The 19,732-nt window shown below is 37.7% G+C and overlaps 3 protein-coding genes and 1 non-coding gene across 5 annotated transcripts in view; 1 reads left to right on the top strand and 3 right to left on the bottom strand.

Annotated features, from left to right (window-relative positions):
- fryl (furry homolog, like) overlaps positions 1-8,361 on the bottom strand; it is a 79,678-nt gene extending 71,317 nt beyond the window's left edge. Inside the window, exons 1-2 of one of the 2 annotated variants that reach the window (XM_056764840.1) lie at positions 8,090-8,361; positions 366-441 (exon numbers count right to left, since the gene is read on the bottom strand). The gene's annotated coding sequence lies outside the window, so the exon portion shown is untranslated. Of the gene's footprint in view, positions 1-365; positions 442-2,739; positions 2,799-8,089 lie in introns of those variants that run through there. The other variant, XM_056764841.1, reaches the window with a different exon arrangement.
- A 660-nt stretch (positions 8,362-9,021) lies between these two features.
- Positions 9,022-11,742, top strand: ociad1 (OCIA domain containing 1). The gene is made up of 8 exons (XM_056764542.1): positions 9,022-9,226; positions 9,358-9,442; positions 9,556-9,609; positions 9,863-9,910; positions 10,026-10,158; positions 10,280-10,497; positions 10,686-10,841; positions 11,328-11,742. The coding sequence occupies exons 1-8, from the start codon at positions 9,167-9,169 to the stop codon at positions 11,363-11,365; spliced, it is 792 nt and encodes a 263-aa protein (XP_056620520.1). The 5' UTR covers positions 9,022-9,166; the 3' UTR covers positions 11,366-11,742.
- Positions 11,743-13,678: 1,936 nt separating this feature from the next.
- ociad2 (OCIA domain containing 2) lies at positions 13,679-16,403 on the bottom strand. Its single transcript, XM_056764822.1, has 7 exons — positions 16,072-16,403; positions 15,525-15,618; positions 14,968-15,021; positions 14,742-14,789; positions 14,142-14,292; positions 13,957-14,042; positions 13,679-13,764 (listed from the first exon to the last, which is right to left on the bottom strand). The coding sequence occupies exons 1-6, from the start codon at positions 16,156-16,158 to the stop codon at positions 13,958-13,960; spliced, it is 519 nt and encodes a 172-aa protein (XP_056620800.1). The 5' UTR covers positions 16,159-16,403; the 3' UTR covers positions 13,679-13,764; position 13,957.
- A 1,039-nt stretch (positions 16,404-17,442) lies between these two features.
- Positions 17,443-17,558, bottom strand: LOC130434999 (U5 spliceosomal RNA). Its single transcript, XR_008908768.1, has one exon. It is a non-coding gene; the product is annotated as a U5 spliceosomal RNA (small nuclear RNA).
- Positions 17,559-19,732: the final 2,174 nt, after the last annotated feature.

The following is a 19,732-nucleotide window of genomic DNA, read 5'->3' as shown; positions in this document are numbered from 1 at the left end:
TGCGTCTTTGAGTGTACTGACGGATGTGGCGTTATTGCCTGCATCGTGGGGGCAACAGAAGATCGGCTTGGACTCGGCAATACGTAAGACTGACCGGCTGATCACTGGTCCTAGCCGATCATGCAAATTTGATCTCTTGCCGGTCAATCGGTGCACCTCTACTATAAACAGACATTAAAGCAGCCACTGGCACAACAAGAGGTTTCCTGTGGCTCAGTGTTTAGAGCATGGTGTTAGCCACACCATGTCGATCCAAGGGATAACATACAATTAGAAACCAATGAATGGTATAATGCAATGCTATGTAAGGTGCTTTGAAAAAGCACCTGCCAAATGCGTAAATGTAAGAGATGTGGCAGACATACCCGAGGGCCATAGAGCTTAGGGAGGGGGGGTTGTGTCAAAATGAGCTTCAGGCGAGCAAGGTCGGGTCACGTCAATCTGGTGGAGAGAAAAAAAAGAAATAGGTAAGTTCATTAGGTAGCAAATCATAGAGATCCATCAATTAGCAAGTAAATCATTCAAACAGTATAAAAGCAAAAACTCCCTCATAAAAATCAACATGAAAGTGAAAAGTCCAGTTATTTCAGCCATCTTATACATGTGTAAATGCAAGTTTTTTTGCACAAAGACATTTAGGCATATAAATCTTACAAACAATGCAACATGGGCACAAAGCTCTGAAAACGTAGATGTGGATTCACTCACAGAGTAATTACTTAAACAGGGAACCCATTTTTTATAAAGTTTGAAAGAGTTGTCGGAGGCTTGGTGGTGGTGACTTTGATATTGCCCAACCATAGTGTACGTTTAGAGCATCATGTTAGCTTTTTACTTCTGGCAATTGTATTTTGGTTTCAAAAGTAACAAATGTTGTGTTAATTTGTAAAGATGATTATGATAGCCAAAACGTGTAAACATCATAAACCTTTGTTAATCACAGAGCTAATTGTTTGCGATCTTCCAAAAGTCTATGGGGAAAATGCAAAGACTTTCGGTTGAGGGAACCATTGCCGCTCTAACTTCCAGCTTGGCCTACAAAAACACGTCATCTCTGCGGCTCCCTATTGGAATCATATTATCTGAAACATAAAAATATTTAATTCGACAAATTAGTCTCTAGTTCATTTACATCAAATCAAACATTATATAAACCTGGTAAACCTTCATCAAGGTAACACATAAAAACATGTACTCTCTCTCATGGCAGTCGCATAATATCAACCAATCAGATTATAGCTTGCCAGATGGAGAAAATGCTTACTAGTATCCTATGCAATATGCATCTGAATGTCTGTTAACAAACTATGGGCGTGCCGTCTGAGGCAAGTTGCCTCTGACTGAACCTGAGCCAGGATTACAGTACTCTCCATGGGCAGTAAGCTAGAGATTACCGCCTCCCTCCCTCCACCGGTCATCCATCCATTTGACTGAGACGAGGTTACATAAACTTGGTTTTATGCTGTACCTCACACACAAGCACAGAGAGCGGATGCAGCTAAAACACAACATGCTGCCAAATCCTTATTTATAGGAGTGTTAAGTGTTAGGCAGACTACCAGCGTCTCATTAGCCAAAATTACTACTCAAGGCTTCCACTGGGCTCCAATGACACTGTGGTTTAATCACAGGGGCAGAACATTTTTACACTTACACCGTGTCTCTACCGGACGTGACCGGCGCGATGCGACACAACAGAAGACATTAGAAAAGCATTAGAACCCATTATAATTTTATATAACTTGTCCACACTGGATGCGGCGTGGCAAGACGCGACAAACCCATCAAAAACAAGCAGGTTGTCATGTCGCTTGCGCCTGTCATGTCCGGTGTTGTCACGGTGTGAACATCAAGTGTAACTTCCTGGTGGAACATTCTTCCTAACTCAGTCCGGTCAACCACATCTCTCACAGTCACAACTTTCAAAAAACTACTTAAAAGCCATCTCTTCTGTGAATACTTGACAGAAAAATGAAAGTAAAAAAACACCAACTTTCTCTACATTAAATTTGAATTAGCACCTATTGCTCCTGTATGACATGTCACTTAATGCTTCCTGAACTCTCCATACGCTCCATAATTCTCACAAACATCTCTTGGTTGAATCAATGACCTATTGGCCTTCATGTTTTTTTTAAGATCATGTTAATAAAACACAGTAAATCTCTCCATTTGTGTATATTTTGTGGACCTAGCAGTGCTGTCTGTTGTATTCTGTCCTTCCATAGTCTATGAAAAAAACAACCAAAAAGTTGAGTTGTACTTTGTGCTCGGTACTACTTGTGCATAGTACAAGTCAATAAATGACTTTTGACTATGATCAAAGGACATTTTTCAGTGGTTTACTTTCAAATTAATTTCTCTTGTTAAATGTAAATGTTTATTGTATAATCTGGATACTTTTATTATTGCACATTGTACTTTTCCCCAACAGAGAAGCAGAAGTTAGCTTTTTGTGAATTCGTTACAAGTGATGTAATGTGAATAAAATGTCATATTTTAACAGACAATTGTCATTTAATTGTCATTTTTAACACAGTCATCTGATATTCTTTTTTTGTTAAAGTTAACTACTATAAAATAACTTGAAATGCCTATACATAACGCAGACGATACAGAAAGTTCAGAGAAGTTAGTCTGCAGCAGCAACTGTTGCTTGAGTTAAATTACACATTCAGAAGCAGCCTTCCCTCTAAGTAACATCCTGTTAACAGCCACAAAAAAGAACTAGTCACTCACCGAGCTTCACCTTCAAAAAATATTTCTCACACTCACAGCTGTCAATCTTTCATAAATGGTCACATTTACATAGCGCCTTACGTCTGGGACCCCTGAACATTCTCACACAACAACATTCACAGTCTCTCACCTAGAGTTTTCTTAGACAATGTCTTCACAAGTGATAAAAAAAATACAGTAGAACACACACAAAGAGCTACTTTCCCAGGACAAGGAGGGGCTTGTTTTCTTTGGCAAGGCCAAGGGCTGGATGCTGAAGCCAAGCAGTAACAAGAGGGAAAAGCGTCTGTCCGGAGCTGAGCTTAGAACACACACACACGGTTCACAGCCCTAGATCAACTGTTTAAGAAATAAAAAATGTACAGTGTACAAAGACAGAAAATAAGTCACCCACATCCACACTTTACGTAACTCTAGGCATCTAAATGATTGACTTATATATCTGTTAAATAATTCTGTAAAGTCAGAAATAATCTAAAAAATGCTGGCTGTTTCTGAAAGGATAATATTATTCTTGAATATTAGTCTTAGTTGCAAAAATGGGTCATCAGAGATGGTTTCGATACGTATTGAGAATACGTATACGAATTTTCAGCAATTCAGTCCAAAAGGAAAAATTATACTTGGAGATTGGTCAAACAGAACAGAGAACATCACAGAAGTCACACTTTCAGTCCAAAAGTAATTTTTTGTGTATTGGATTCAAATCTAAATGATCTAATGTCCACTATGTCTACCTAAACCCTACAATTTGTGTCTCACGATGGACATTTTTCATTTTGCCAAATATCTACATTATGGCAGTGGTGTTATGTATAGCCATGGCTATGGATTATTACATCTAATGAAGCAGTGTTAGAAACGCAGAAGGCTGGCATGTGCAGCCTTGTTTGTAAAACAACAACTGACATGTTTACGTTTTATATGAGAATACAAGCGAAAAATCTTCGCAAAATCTGATCTGAAGATCTGAGCCTGAAACAGATATCCAGAAATGTGAGTTATTAAATCTTACACTTTTTTTTGTAATTAGATCTCACACGTTTTCCTGTTCACACTTGCTGAATACGACTAAATACTAATAAGATATGCACATACGAATATGGATTTATTTAGATTGACAGTGCACCCGTGTAAAATAATTATGATTTGATGTACAAACTCATGGAAGTCGGTAACTGAAGCTGTGGTTACAGGCGAGTATGAGGAATGCCAAGAGTTCCACTGACTGATATGGACATCAGATCTAAACTGCCTAAAGGGGAAATCTCTTCACTGAACTCCCGCCCATACATGTAGAAGAATGGGGAAGAGCAAGGTCTCATGAGCGAATCAAACCAGAATACTAGGCATTTCCCTTATTTCCTAACGCGTTACACCAGTAATCACAATTGTTTTAATTCGGGCCTTTGGTTTTTAAACAGACACAAAGCGTGACAAACAATTAAGGAGACACTTGCGTTCCACCATATTTTTCTCACCCTGTACCACCATAAATTGCTGGCATGTGGCAATCAGCAAAATAAATGCACTGTATCTTTATTATTATGACATAACACATCCATAAGAGTTTGTTTTCTGAAAAGTTGGTCACAGAAATGAGCTCATACATCATAACATCAGTAATCCTTCCACATACCATATTTAACAACTATGTAAAATAGTTTGAGGGAACATAAAACACTGACATCATGCTCACAAAAGAGCTGATAAGAAAATGGGTGGACACCTACATGCAAAACACAAGACTATGTTCCCTGAAGTCATACTGACCGAGGAAATAAACGGGACAACTAGATCACCACTCTGAACCTTGACCCTGAATCTGCATCCAGATTGAACAGTTTCTCTTAAGAAGAGTACCTATTTAGGTGTTCTAGAGCTCCAATAAACACTATAGAATAAAATCAGCAGTGACATTATAGATTGACAGCAGCTACTGACTTTATGAATAAGAGAAACTATCCTTACTGCTATTATCTGACCTCTATAAATCTTTTTCATTCTCTCTCTCGCATGTTGACAGGAGTTAAGGGTAATCCCTCATCTTTACTAGCTGTGAGAGAGAACCAACCGAAGAGAAATCATGCAGGCATGCGTGAGATGAAAACCTGAGCCACAGTGATAAATATTGGGGGAACAACACCTGCCGTGTTGGGTATTGGACAGAAGCTGACGGGTTAGGGTCGGACAGCTGAGCATATATGCTCTGATCACCAAGCAAACCGATAGAGTTTCCCTTGCTGCAGTCCTTCACACCAGCAGTCCCAGCCTCCTGCACCAGTGTTTCCTGCAGACTCTGTTTTATTACATAAGACTGATAAAAAAATGACTCACTTTGCACAGAAACGTTCAATAAGTTTACATTTTTGGGGGGAAATGGTATATAAAGCACAGTAATGCTTCCGGGCTTGAGTCAAACATAAAAAATAACCTGCGGTTTAATGAGGAAATGAGTGATGCTCACAGTTGATTCTGTGAGGAAGTGAGTTGTGTTGACTTCATGATTCACAACATACTCCTGTGTTTGGTTCAAGCAATTAAAAAAAAAAAAAAATTACACTGGACAACGCACAATGCTGTATAGTTTTCTTGTTTACAGGGAAACAATAGAACGTTTTTTTTTGTTCATATGTTGTATTTTATGCTCTAAAGTGTTTTGCCCTTATCTCAACCATAATTCACAACCAGGAAACTTCCACACAAATGTAAAGCACACAGATCCTGACGCCACTGTATCCCTCAAGATTTTAACACACACAATGACACAAAAACAAGCAACACACACAAAAACATGCATGCAAAGTATATTCAGACGCACAAAAACACACCCACATAATAACATGGTAATGTGCATGTCCACAACACACAATATCAATTTCTCTATATGTATTCCTGCAGGGAATAAAGACTCGTTTCTTTTTCAACAGCCATTCTATAAGAGTCCTTTATCTAGAGGAATCTTGGGTAAATTTTAGTGGCAACCTAAGAGAGCCAGCTGACGGCAGACCCATAAGATCATAACAACAAACATCATCAAAATAGGCGTATGGGAAATCTGGTCTGGACCATCATCCGCAGGCCTCGCAGTTCACCGCATACATGACTCTGATTCACTCAAATGCGCACTTACGCAAAATCCCTAAAGGGCACAGGGAGCCAATGGCAACATTATGTCAGATCTGGTAAAAAAAGTTTAAAAGTCCCCTTTATTTCTAGTAAAAAAAAAGCTCTGTATGGCCCGAGTTCCAAAATGCCCACATGAGCATTAATATGCCACCTACACCAGACTGACCGGCCCCGCTCCCTACAAGCGCCTTCATCCAGCTTTATCAACAAAAGAAAGCCCTCATAATTTTGTGTTTTTTCATTCCTTCATGAAAAGTTAAGAGGTTCTCGAAGGGAAAAATGAGAGAGCCACACACATGTAATGCATACTGCATACCATATAAACTTGAAGTTGCGCAAGAGTTTATGTTGTGATTCCCTTAATAATGTTTTAAATAAGAAGAGGGTGTAAAACACATGAACCTCAGGCAAATTTAGATATAAATTATAATGCATCATTAGACAAGTGATGACAAAACATCCCTTCCCCCGCCCCATAAATGACAAACTGATTCCCCTGGATTACGACCATATTGCTTTATGGAGGACTAATTACCACGAGGCATTAGTTCCCGCGTAGAGGCAATTACAGAGAACAAATATTAAATGGGACTATTTACAAGGCTATCGATCCAAAAAGCAAAAAGGATCATTTTATTCTGATATAAGGGAGTAATAATATCAGGGCAGATAATAAAATATATCAAACACTTTGATGACTGATTTCACTGGAAGACAGAATAATCTATAGCCTACTATATTTTCATTGTGAGTATCTTAAATAAAAAAGTATATATTTTAACACACTTTCTGAAGAAGTGCAGCTAAGTGGTAGGTAAGGTGGGTTGTCATTACAAAATTCTGACTGTTGTTTAGCACATTGGTGTGTGGTTGCTAAGTTGTTCCGGGTGACCTACTGACCAAAGTCAACAGACCCCGAAGTTTAATCGTTCATAAAAGTAACAACACAAAACAATCATGTCTGTACACAATTTTACCCAATTATTGGTGTGATGGGGTTGTTTCATTATTATTCTTGCTTTATTCTTATGGCTAGAATACACTACAAGACTTTTTAAATCTGAACAGATTTCTTTTAACTAGACATCACACACTTGCAGATCTTTTGAAAGTTTCAGATAGAAACACTGAATAACTGATCAAATCTGCAGACTGGCACAGACTTTCTGCAACAAGTCCAGACTGAACATTTGGTGCAAAAAAGTCTTGTAGTGTATTTCATCCTGTTGAAATGTTGGGTTAAATCCCACCTACAGAGAATAAGGTTCACAAATTTGAACATCAGTGCAATGATCCCCAGCATCCGTCTCTGTTTACGGCAAACACAGTACGTTGCACTCAAAGACCAGAATGTTCACACTCCCCTCAAAGCTCAAATCAGGAGTGTGAACTCTTCTCTGTACACTGTTCAACATACTGCTGTCGCTGGCACCAAATGCTGAGAGGCTGTTAGCATCATTTATGACTCATGTGCATGTTTGCATAAGACACCTATTAAACAATAGTGGACCTTTCAAGTGATTTTATTAGGCACGTAGGAAAAAAAAGAGGTGTCTGGATCAACAGTCACCAACGTCTGCGGATTAATAATTCAACCACTAACACTTCTCACAAGAAGGAAATAAATCGTGAGAAGTACATTTACAAAATCACTCGACTTCCAGGAAGAGGACAGCTATGATATCCTCCAAACACAGAGAATCAAGGTGGTTTTAAAACACATTTTGGTTACACCCTACCTGCAATTGATACAGTATATGTCCATTAATGTAATAAGTAATGTTTCTAAATTATAACTTTGCAACTGTAACGTTATCCCCCCCCCCAAGTATGTTCCCTAAAATGTTTATTTCAGGTTTCATACCGTACAAACTCTCATCCCACAATAAAAAAGTTACATAATGGCTTATGCGTGTAGACTTGAGCTTGGTTAAGTAGTAAACGTTTTAAAGATCACATATTACACATGATCATTATTGCAAAGTACGATCAAGTTATGCTGTCTCGCCAAACAGCCGTTTAGATTTTGTGACACAGCCACTAAACTGCGCTCATCTTCAAATGCAGGTCAACACAACACAACTGCTTACTAATAACCTAAAAGGAAAGGTACATCTGATAAGACAACCGATAAGCGTTAGAAGTGAAACCTTGCTCTCTCAATCTTACACCAAAACGTCCGTGATTTGAGGTGTAATAAACAGAAATCGGCCTCTCTTACCTTTTATAGAGCAGCTGCGCTTTTCCTCGTCAGTTAACGTTAGCCTGCTCGCGCTAACGCTGAAACCCCCGTTGACTATTCTCTCCAAAAGATGAGACGGCGCGAGCTTTACAACTCTTACATCCGTTGATTTCTACTGTTCATCGGGCTGTCTGTGCATTCGCGATCTTAAACGTTATCTTCTCGGTGTTTTTCGCAAAACACCTAAAAACTCGACGAATGACAACGTGCCCACCTCCCTGTCCATCAGATTGGAGCAGCGCTGCCTAACGGCTTTGACAATCCGTTCCTCTGATAGGGGAGTTGGAGTGTCAAGATTGCGGAGCTAAACCCCGCCTGTCTCACGCACGCGCACCATTCTATTGGCTGATTTTGCTATCAGTCAACACAGACGGCTACTGGATTGGATGAGGTTGTTCTGTGGTTGTTTGCCGTTGTATTAAAGTATATCATTTAAAATAAATATATTTGTAAAACCATGTTGTTTTGAGGTTTCATTTTTCAATGTGCACTTCATAGAAGCAAATCAATTATCATACTGGTTGGTAAATGTGTGGGGAAATGCACACAGGCATTCGCACGTTGTACAATTGCAAATAATTTAATATAAAAATAGCGACACAACCAATAAATAATAAGTCAATATATAAATAGATTTTATTTTGTCGTTAATGTGTCCATGAACGTGTGATAAGTTGTTATTTTCTTTGGTTGGTATTTGGTTAAATGCCTAGCACGGGACTTTTAACTGCCTTAAGTTTTTCTTACGGAGAATTAATAAATACGAATATACAAATATGAATAAAATCACATACAAACGCAGAAAGCATACGTGTATAAAAAACAAATTCTCATCCAAGCTCGTTGGAGGACTTTTCATTGGTGCTTCGCAGAGCCCTTCTCGGGCGACTTGTACTTCCGTTTAAGCGACTCAACTTCCGGGTTAAGTGTTTGTTTTCTGAAAAAGAGTCGACTGGAGGTCATGTCTATTGAATAGTAAATACTAATGCGTAATCTAATGTATTCTGCAAATTTATTGGTGAGGTTCTAATCGCACTGTACACCTTAACGCTAGTCATGTCGCAAGCATCATCTGGATTTACTCCGCCTGCTCAAATCCCACATGGATCTGGGAAGGTAAAGTCTAACGTTAGTTTACGGCTTATTCTTAAAGGGATAGTTCACCCAAAAATCACCCTTATGTAATTTTATTTATTTTCATTTTACTTTGTTCTTATATGCTTTGTCACACAATTTTGTCTTTGCAGGGTCCTGCAGGGGCGGCTTATATTCCTAATGACGAAGAGAGGCGTGTCTTCAGAGAGTGTAATTCTGAAAGCTTCTGGTACAGATGTAGGTGCTCTACAATTTAATGACAAGTTATAATCTCTTTAAATCTATTCTGTCAAATTTGTATGCCTAGTATGAGAACTTGTGTAACGCATCATCTCTCTTGTTATTCGTAGCTTTGCCTTTTTCTGCAGTTGCTATGGCAGTCGCTCAGGTATTAGTATCTAGAGGTGCGTTTCTCTATATAATATTTATTTTATTTTTGTAACTGTGTCATTTAGGATGTGATGAGACCACTACTGGGGCTATACCAGATGTCAATCAGTTTACAATACTCAATATTCTATTTATTTGTTTCATCTGTTGTCATCGCACTCATTTTTTCCTAATTTTGTTCTTCATTGATAACTCTGGCCTACCTTTGGCTTATGTAATGGCCCAGTTTCAACCCTGAAATGTGTTTCTACTATTATTTGTCCCCAGGAGTTGTTGCTCCATCGCCTAGATTTGGCTCACTTCCCAAAGTTGCGAGTAAGTATTTTGAACATCAGTCACTAATATAAAAGCAACTTAAATCAGAAGGTGGAGTACTTCAAATGCAATATTTTCCCAAGAGCCTCAGGATGTATGTGATTTTTGTTTGCAGTTGCTGGCATATTTGGATACATAAGTGGAAAAATGTCATACATGAGGGTCTGTCAAGAAAAGTTTATGAAATTGGGAAACTCCCCTCTTGGAGAGGCGCTGCGACAGGGACGTCTGCATCAAGTGCCTTCTGAGTATGAACATTTTCTTTTTTGGACATTGCATTTAAGACACTTTTCTTGCATATATATGTGTTCATTGTTTAATTTTCAACATAACATTTTTGTGCCTGCTATGTTTTTTTCTTTTTTTAAGTTTAAACCAATCAGACTTCGAAGATGCAAATCCATCGGAATCTCAACCGCCTGGTTCTAAGTCAGTGATCCAGTCAGATCTCAGCTCTGGGACTGAGACATACAGCAATTACACCAGCGATTATACCTACAGCACCCCCTCCCAATCCTACGACACCCCCAGTTCTGGCTTTAGTGATTCTGGTCCTGTGGGCATCGGAGATGACGATCCTCTTCAAGGTACCGCCACTTTTATGAACTACAAATTCAAGTTCTGCGACCTTAACCTCAACTACTGTGTATTACTATATATTTGCGTACAGTTACATGTAATTTCACCATATAATGTGATATGCATTTCTGTTAAACACATAAATTTGTTATTGAAATATCATCTGATTGGTTATTAATTTAAACCTGTCCTGAAGCTCCGCTCTACCCAGATGACGATGTGCCCAAGAAGAAGGCCGTGTTGTATGAGGATTTGCGCAGTAAGAACAGAGAGAATTATGAGGTCACTCTCACGCAAAAAGCTGAAACACTGCTAAAACCACAAGCCGGGGTAGCATCACCTAAGAGGGAAGGTGAGATTCTACAATCTGTATATTTGAAGGGATTTTTTTATGAACTCTATAAAGACATCCACACCAGTCATCTATACAGTGGTGGAAAAAAAATAAAAAAAGACCATTACATTTTTATATATATAACTAGTTATATGACAAGCTCAGAGATGATAGGACAACTGGGTGGATCAAAGTAACTTTATGGCCCTTATAGAACCTGGATCCTCCCTAGACTGCCCTTGGTCACCTATCTCAACATAAGCCATGTTCAAAGTTGTTCTATAGTATGTAATGTTTTAAGTAATGTTTTCACTTGGTGTAAAGTGATACGACTAGGGCTGTTTTTATGTAATCAAGTTTCTGAGTTGGTAACATTAGTTGATAAATTTATAGTAAAAAAGTTGATTTCATATTTATATACAAACTTAGTTATTTAAAAACTATTTATATCCTCACCCCAGAGTCATAATGTTTGTTTTTTTGTGTCCTTTCTTTCCCCACCAGTAAAAAAGACCAAGTACGGAGATACCTGGGATGAATGAGGTTGATGCACTTTTTGAAGGATTTCAATGAGTTGACAACATCGAGATGAAGGGACTTTTGTGGATTCATGCCTCATTCTGCCAGATCAGGCCCAAAGCTTCAATCCAATTCACACTGGAGATTAATGTACTTTTAGAAGCAAGTCTCGGTTTTGAAAGTAAATGCAAATTTGTTGGAATAAAACTCTTTACCCTATTTGGCATTGATTGCATACAACAAACATGCTTCTTTGCTGTAAGCTGATTTGAGGTTAATCCTTTTAACAGGCATATGTTTTTATTAATAACAAAATTCTGTCAACAGTACCAAATACATATTTGAAAATCATTTTGGATTATTTACCATAAACCCAGAAATAAAGTTTGTTTCTCTAATGGAAATGTGGCTTAAATAATCTTCCCTAAATAAGCAGTTCAGATAACCAGTTATCTTATGAAAAAAAATGGACTTGGACCAATGGTATCATCAACATCTATGATGTTACAAATATTACAGTGTCTTGGCCTTGATCATAGATAAAGTGCTTGTTTATTTATGGCTAGAATTCATTGAACTTTTGAACTTAGACATGAAATTATAGACATTTATTGTCATGCTTTATTTGATTCTTTTTGTGTGTAAAGGTAAAATACAATTAAAGGAACAGTTCTCCCCTAAATAAAAATTCTGTCATCATTTACTCCCTCTCGACGTGTTCCAAATAAACACAGAAAGATATTTGGAAGAATGCTTGTAACCAAACAATTCTTGGCCACAATTGATACCATAGTAGGAAAAATGGCTTTGTTCTGTTCAAAACAAAAGAAGGTATTTGAATAATGTACGAAAGCAATCAATTTGGGGCACTTTTGCAGATTAAAGGCAGAGTGTTCGATTTCTCTCCGTTGTTGATTTTCAAATCACCGAAACAAACACACCCTTACACCCAGCTTTCGCTTTCGTCAGCACTCGGCTCGGCTAATGTCCATCATGTGCACCTTAGTCCACCTTAGTGCTGATTGGCTTCAAGGTTGTTTTGGTACTCGGCCTGACTCAGTTGTCTAAAGCGTAATTCGGAAATCGGTTAACCCGCTTTTATAATACAGGTTTGTTAAAAGTCTAGGGTGAATTAATCAGATATTTTTATTTTGGGGTAAACTATCACTTTTTGTCTATAATTAATTTAATTTGTCAAAAAGGATAATGGAAGTGTGTTTCTTCAAGTCCATCTATTACTGCTTAACCATCACTGTTGTCTGAGGCATATATGGTTCCATCATTAATGTATTGAAGGCATTTTATTTGAATCAATGAACATTGTGTAGTTTGGCAACAGCTGCAACCTTTTTGACCTCAAGGCCCCCACAGTTTGCTAACAATATTTCAAGGACCCCCCTCACAATTTATACCCTATAGTGACCCTGGCATAATACAAATAAACAAACCCTAAGAAATATCTTAAAATTTAGTTTTCTGTAAAGCTTTTTAAATTATTAAAGTAATTTTGAGGCTCCCTTGGTACTTGGTTGTGCCCCCTGTCTTTGGCTGCGTCCAAATACCCCCACTTGCGGTCTTTGCACTTGACCACTTGACTACTTTCATGACATATTTCTTGTTTTTGGCCCTAGTGTTCTAGTTGGCGTGAAGATCCTAAGTGAGCGTGTAGTATTTCTTACCCGATGGGACACACTTAGCAAGTGCAAACATATAACGTTAATTAATATAGTGTTTCTAATTATGAGATAAAAAGAGGTTTTACAAAAAAACATAATTCTGGAGTTTTCACCAATAATATATGAAACACTACGTTTTACTACGAACTTATGCAAGTTGCCAAGACCGCAAGTGGGGGTATTTGGGCGCATCCTTTCGTCTTGGGTACCTGCATGGTGAAGAAACTCTATTGTGGTGTCTTGGCGCCCCCTGGTGGCCATATGAAATTGTTTTAAATACTAACATTAGGCCATTATGGGTCGGTTTCCCATAGAGGGTTAGGCTTACACCAGGACTAGGCCTTATTTTAACTGGGATATTTAAGGTGGTTTAAAAAACATACTTTACAAAAAAACATTACTGTTGTGTATGTCAAGACAAAACGATTGCAATGATCTTTTTTTGAGATATGTCATTGTAAGTTGTTTTTGATCAAGACACCTTAAACATTTAAATTAATCTGGGACTAGTCTTAAGCCCTGTCCGGAAAACCACCCTCAAAGTTGCATCAAGATAAACTTTTCAGTATGTATTTTTCTACCTTATCAAACCCAGTACCTTTGGTGTTGCTAGTGCAATGTTTTACCATTTGAGCCGTACCAAAAAAACCTGTTGCATCATATTTTTAAAGCAAATTTTTATTTATTTAAAAAACACATTGTATAAATATTAAGTAAAGAACCGTGTCCTCCTGATTCGAATGACCCTGCAACACAAAAATGAAGAGATTTACCTACAGCTTGGACAACATGTGGTTTAGTATGTAGGCCAACAGGTGTCAGTGGGTATAGGGTTCAGCCATATACACATAAGGGGGGGGGGTTAGTGTGTTGATCCATAGGTGTTTCTAGGTTATTGTGTAACTAAGGGTGTGCTTAGGCGTGTCGTGTTGTTTTACCTCAGCTCTGAGTGGGCGCATCAAGTGCAGTTGTGGAGGCCTCCGCACCCTGTTGCTTGCATTTTTCACACACATGGATGCAATGCCTGTTTACAGGATAATATTAACGAAAGTAATTTTGGTACCCTGCAAGCAAAAAATCCACACACACGTTGAGCTGCTCGAACGCATGCACAATGCCTTACTTGTGTCCAGGTCCAAAGCCACCAGGTCCAAAGCCACCAGCTCTAAATCCAGGAGGTCCAAACCCTGGACCAAACCCCAGTTTTTTGAACTTCTCTCTGTAAGTCGGGATATAAGAGGCTTTGCCTACTGCATAACCTACAATACCCGCCACTGCAGAAAAAGTAGAAATGTAAAGGGATAGTTCACCTAAATATTCTGACATTATTTACTCATCCTTGTCATTTTAAACCTGTATAATTTTCTTATGCAGAACACAAAAGAAGATATTTTGAGGAATAAATGATTTTAGTTTTAGTTTAGTTTTAGATTCTTTGGTTTTGTCACTGCACAATAGAAGCGAATGGGTACCGCCATTGTTCAGTTACCAACATTTTCATCTTTAAAATATATTATTTTGTGTTCTGGAGAAGTCAAACAGGTTTGAAATGACAAGAGGGTGAGTGAATGACACAAGAATTTTCGTTTTTGGTTGAACTATCACTTTTTAAGTGAACAGTTTATGAATCGTATTTCAACAAAAAATTGTTGAGTATAGGAATAATAAAAGACCATGCATGATATGAAGTGATACATTCAAGTTATCAAGCGCTTGAACTTACAAATCAGTTTAGGGAAATACCCAAATCGCTTTGACTTATTCCACACACCTGTTAAAAAGACAAGCATAAAATCGCAAATTACAAAGGGGTTTGTGTTATGAAACGTTTCCCTTCATTTAAAGCGCACTTGTTTTGTTCAAACAGAGTATTGTTAAACATCAATCATATTACAAAAATTCATTTACTGCATATGAGCTTTAAATGAGGCTTCGCATCAAAGTCTTACCGTTGTACATAAGGCCACCAGTCACAGTCATACTGGCGACAGACAGAGGAAGAGCTGTGGAGACATACCACAAGGACAAACACTGGAAAAAATTAACTCCTTACCTAAAGAAACTTTAACTAAATAAATTGTTTCAGATGTGATGTACTAAGTTGAGCTGTGAATGCAGGGGCTGCTAAGTTTAGGGCACTATAGGAGCCTTACAGACACTAGCTCTGAACAGATCACTAGCAGCTGCTGATAACTACCAGACAGACCTCATGTGTCCTACACAAACAAAGTGCAAATGCTAAACCAAATACCAGTTTAAACATAAGCACGGAGCAAAAAGGGGCCCTCATTCTTCCTTCATTATCCCTTTTCTGGAAAACATTCTTGAGCATTCATTCATCTAAGGGGGAAGGGTTAAAACACACAAGCCAACTACTCTAAATATGATCTGTTAAAGCCCAGCACACCTTTTAAACAGAACACAAAACATCAGTCGGGTATATGTTCATACAGAGGTAGTGAACCCTGTTTGCAGAAGTGTTCAGTATGTGTCTGTGTGTTTTTACCTCTATACCAGAAGCTCTCGTTCTGACATTCCTTCCATGTCTTCTTAAAGTCATCTTTGGAAAATTTTGGGTCAGATAAGGGACACTGAAATTTCTGCAACCACAAGCAGGTCAGAAAACATCAGAATAATCTTCTAACAGACATCCTGTTTGAACCAGCGTGCCGATTCTAGAAGTTAAACAATAACCATGTGCTGCTTCAAACCCAGACCCATGCATCAAACATCTTAAATATACAACAGATCATACCGTCAAAACAGTTAATGAGTCAAATAAAGGTTATATGTAAACACGCTGACCATAAAGTTGATACAAGCATGAGTAAACTCATCTACTCGGTATCACAGGAAACAAGTCAACATAAGGTTACTAGCTAGCAGATGTACCTTTCGATGAACAAACATTTAAATCTCAGAGAACAAGCCACCTTCTTTCATTTCGATACCTGCTTTATCAAATTTAACAATTTTTGAGGCCCCCACTCCAAAACAGATGGACCATTGCATTGCTTGTATTTCTCCCAAGAATTTCCAAACCATGTTCTTACCATCCAATCCTCTTTGCTGCATTTTCCATCCACACGTCCACTTCCAGAACTCTGATTTCCTTCTGTGGTTGGATCTTTTTCATTCATTTTTTAATCTCTTGTCTGCTTCCTTTTTAGAAAAACTTCGCTCGGTTTGATGTTTGTCTTTAAACTTAATGGAGCTCCACCCTACTGTCTTTAGCTCTGTACATGCTCCTCCCATCAGGGGCAGTCTCATGATGGTCTGTAGCATAGGTCTGTAGTACTAGGGGTTGAGTTCAGCTTGGTTTAGATTAGAAAGTATAGAGCTTCCTCCATGGGCATGCGCACTTCAATACCACTTCTTTTTTGTCACGCTTACGAGAGTAACTTACTTTTTTATTGTAAGGTGAGGTTTAGGGTGGGGTTGGTGTATGCATTAGCTAATGTAATTTATTGTAATTTTATGGCGATTTTGCATCACTTCCGTCCGTTGCTGTATCTAGCCACAACCAATTACCTTGTGATTCTAACACAATGGAAAATGCAATGTCATGCTTGCCCAGCATATTACAGGCATACAAGCACACAACTAAAGAAATATAATTTTTTATATTTGAGTGGGAAACGTGTTTATTAGTGATGAATGGATTGAACATGATATAAAGAGAAAAAAGAAATATAGCTGGATTAAATCCTCCACCATTTACCATGACAACATTTTGATGGATGTTTTTTCCACTTCTAACACTTGCATCTTTTACCACAGTAACTATTATATGTTATGAAAACACAGTGTGTTCATTTCCAGTCTATTAGTGTGTGTTAATGTATTTTATTCGCCAAATGAATCTGAGCTCACCTTTGTCCGACATTTTCTACCTTCTCTGATAAACTTTATCATACAACCCTTACCATGCTGATGTGACATAAAAAACTGCAGGTAAGAAGCTTGAGGAGTATGATGAAATCCAATCACTTTGTACTTCTGTGCTTTTCCAGTTGATGGTTTATAAAAAAACATGAAGCCTTTGTGTTTCGACTTTTTGAAGAAATAAATACGAATACAGACCTGCATTTAAGAACGTAAGAAAAACATACTATTGAACAACCAGATAATACGAATGCTCTGTAGTCAGTGACGTAGTGATTTCATCACATGTGAACTGAAACGAGTGCTGACGTTTAAAAACTTGTTTGTTTAAAAATGTAGAAACCACATGTTTAAAACGGAAGGAAGTAACTATTTTTAAATTGCTGTAGACCTGCTAGCTCCCACACATAGTCTCCTCCGCATGCTACATTTCGGTTTCATAAATACACATTATCGTGATATCCATTTTTGTTACGACAATATGCCTCTTTATCGTAATTTCATAACCTGATATAATTCTATTTTTTAACTGCAAAAGGAACCCCACGTCAAGGTGGGGCTAACAAAAATTAATTGATACTCATTGTGTTCCTCCCCACGGAAATCTTTAGTAAAAGGCGAAAGATTTATGCGATATGAGGCGAAACATGAGTGTATTGAATATTTAAGGGTAGAGTGACTGAATCACACCAACAAAAACACAAACTTCATTGACGGTAACTAACAATCCGTTCTCAAGTTAAGTTAACTAAACCAGCTTAATACAACACACATGTAACGTTAAAAGCGGTCGGGATTTATATTTAAATAATAAAAATAAAACACTATATAATACTGATGATAGTAAAGTTCAGGGTGCAATGCATCATGGGAGCTCAAAACTGCACGTCTTCGGTAGTCACGTGGTTGTCTTTAAAACTCTCCCCCATCAGTTTTTTTTTAGCTATTTATCGCTGCTCTTCACACGAAATCAAAGAGCAGAAGATAAATGTTGATTTCTGTCACTTTTAGTTTGCTTTTGTATCATCAATGTGTTTAAACACATGCCATGCGGAAGAAGACCAACCAACTACGTAACTCCAATGAATTAAAATGTTTAATAGCTTTTGATCATTTTTTAATCAGATCTGGCTGAGACGTAACATCATTGTAAGAATTATTTATAAACGCGAAAAATGTGTCCCCTTACAACCTAAAAACGATGAGGAATCAAGCACCTTATATACAATTAAACGCGTTCTTTCTTTAATTAACGTTATGCACACAATCAATCACCATCTCTTAAAATGTTCTCCAACTTCGTGCTTTTATGATCGACAACATGTTTAGAAAGATTCAGAAAGAATATACGTTATTAAGAAAAAAGCACATAATAAATTATATGGTACAAAACCATTGCAATTTAATGGGGAGCAATGGTTTTCTTATACCAACATTTATCTAAATGTCTTCTTTTGTGTTTTGCAGAAGAAAGACAATTACGAGAGAATTATTAACACTCTTGTTTCATTAAAGTGTTTTTGATTCGGTACTCAAGGAGGCCCCCTGGTGGTGCAGGGGCCCCACGCAACTTGAGTATAGTTTGCCTTTAGGAAGAATCGGGTCTGATCGCTGATCCTTATTTGCCCTGCACTTTATCATTGTTCCTTAGATAATGGATTTGTGCCATGTCTATGCTAATATAAAACTAATGTTACATTGCTACCCAGTGTTTAAACTAGTTTGCAGCAATGTTCTCTTTATTTCTTAGTTAGATTTAAATTAATGATGTATTCTTAAATGTTTATTTCCCTAAAAAGATATTGCATCCGAAGAGATAGGGATACGTTTAAAAGATTTCTAGAATTGCTAGATTTAAAACCAACGACATCGTAATGAAAAGAGTTATCCACCGAACACATACTCATTTATTAAAACGTAAATGAAAAGCACTACAGCAAATTCAGTTCTAATGTGTAAATGTTTAACATTTAATATGTTTAACACATCTGGGATGTGTCTATTTGTTTTTTTACTGAAGGGTCCAGTTTGTAATTTTTTGGATGATCTATATTCAGAAATCCAAAACAATATACATAATGGCTAATTTAAATAATCAGCACCTCAGCCAGTTTAGTGCTTCGGAGTGGATGCTGTTTTATTTGTTTGCTTATTTCGTACAGGCATCCTTTTTTTGTAAAAGAGAACAGGACAAAATAAGAAAGCGAAGCATAAAACAGGACTTAATAAGAATTGTTCTGAACGATTATGACGGCATAGTAAACGTAATACACTATTCTGTCAGCTAGTGTCACCTTAAAATATGCTATCTAGTGAGTGTAGAATTTTGTATCCTCACAAAGAAAAACAAATGTTCCAGCTGGAGTGTGCAATAGATCTTTATTGATGAAATTGTGATCTCAAGGAGGCTGTGATGGCGAATGGTCTTTCCGGTCAATCCTTACTCAATTGACTTGGACAAGAACTTCCAAGTCTTCAATTGTTTAATTTTACTTGCATTTTACTCTTTCATTTTCCAGTAAGACCAGATAGAAACAAAATAGAGAGTAAGCTCGTCAAGTTGCTGAAATGTCAGAGGAGACACGTCAAGAATTGAGGCTGACCATTATGTAAGAGATGGTCCAGATGTACAACATCAAACTTTGGCACATGTCAGCTCAAGTTGATAGTTGTCCACAAGTTTATCGAGAGATATCAGGAGCTTATTTTTCTGTGAGGTATCTGTGGGTTTCATAAGAAAATGCATGAACAGCTTTCCTGTAACTCAGTGGTTAGTGCATGGGGATATCAACGCCAAGGTCAGGGGCACGATTTCAAGGGATTGCATAT

The sequence above is a fragment of the Triplophysa dalaica genome, chromosome 13 (genome assembly GCF_015846415.1).
Source record: "Triplophysa dalaica isolate WHDGS20190420 chromosome 13, ASM1584641v1, whole genome shotgun sequence".
Classification (NCBI taxonomy): domain Eukaryota; kingdom Metazoa; phylum Chordata; class Actinopteri; order Cypriniformes; family Nemacheilidae; genus Triplophysa; species Triplophysa dalaica.
The sequence above is the reverse complement of the archived record's forward strand: the minus strand, read 5'-3'. Positions and strand labels throughout refer to the sequence as shown.

Bases quoted from the DNA above. Each gene is read 5' to 3' on its own strand.
- ociad1 (XM_056764542.1), top strand. From the start codon at position 9,167: ATGTCGCAAGCATCATCTGGATTTACTCCGCCTGCTCAAATCCCACAT. The intron at 9,443-9,555 runs GTAGGTGCTCTA...TGTTATTCGTAG, and splicing joins TGAAAGCTTCTGGTACAGAT to CTTTGCCTTTTTCTGCAGTT. The intron at 10,498-10,685 runs GTACCGCCACTT...CCTGTCCTGAAG, and splicing joins AGATGACGATCCTCTTCAAG to CTCCGCTCTACCCAGATGAC.
- ociad2 (XM_056764822.1), bottom strand. From the start codon at position 16,158: ATGAATGAAAAAGATCCAACCACAGAAGGAAATCAGAGTTCTGGAAGT. The intron at 15,619-16,071 runs GTAAGAACATGG...TTGTGGTTGCAG, and splicing joins GCAGCAAAGAGGATTGGATG to AAATTTCAGTGTCCCTTATC. The intron at 14,790-14,967 runs GTAAGACTTTGA...TCTTTTTAACAG, and splicing joins TGGTGGCCTTATGTACAACG to GTGTGTGGAATAAGTCAAAG.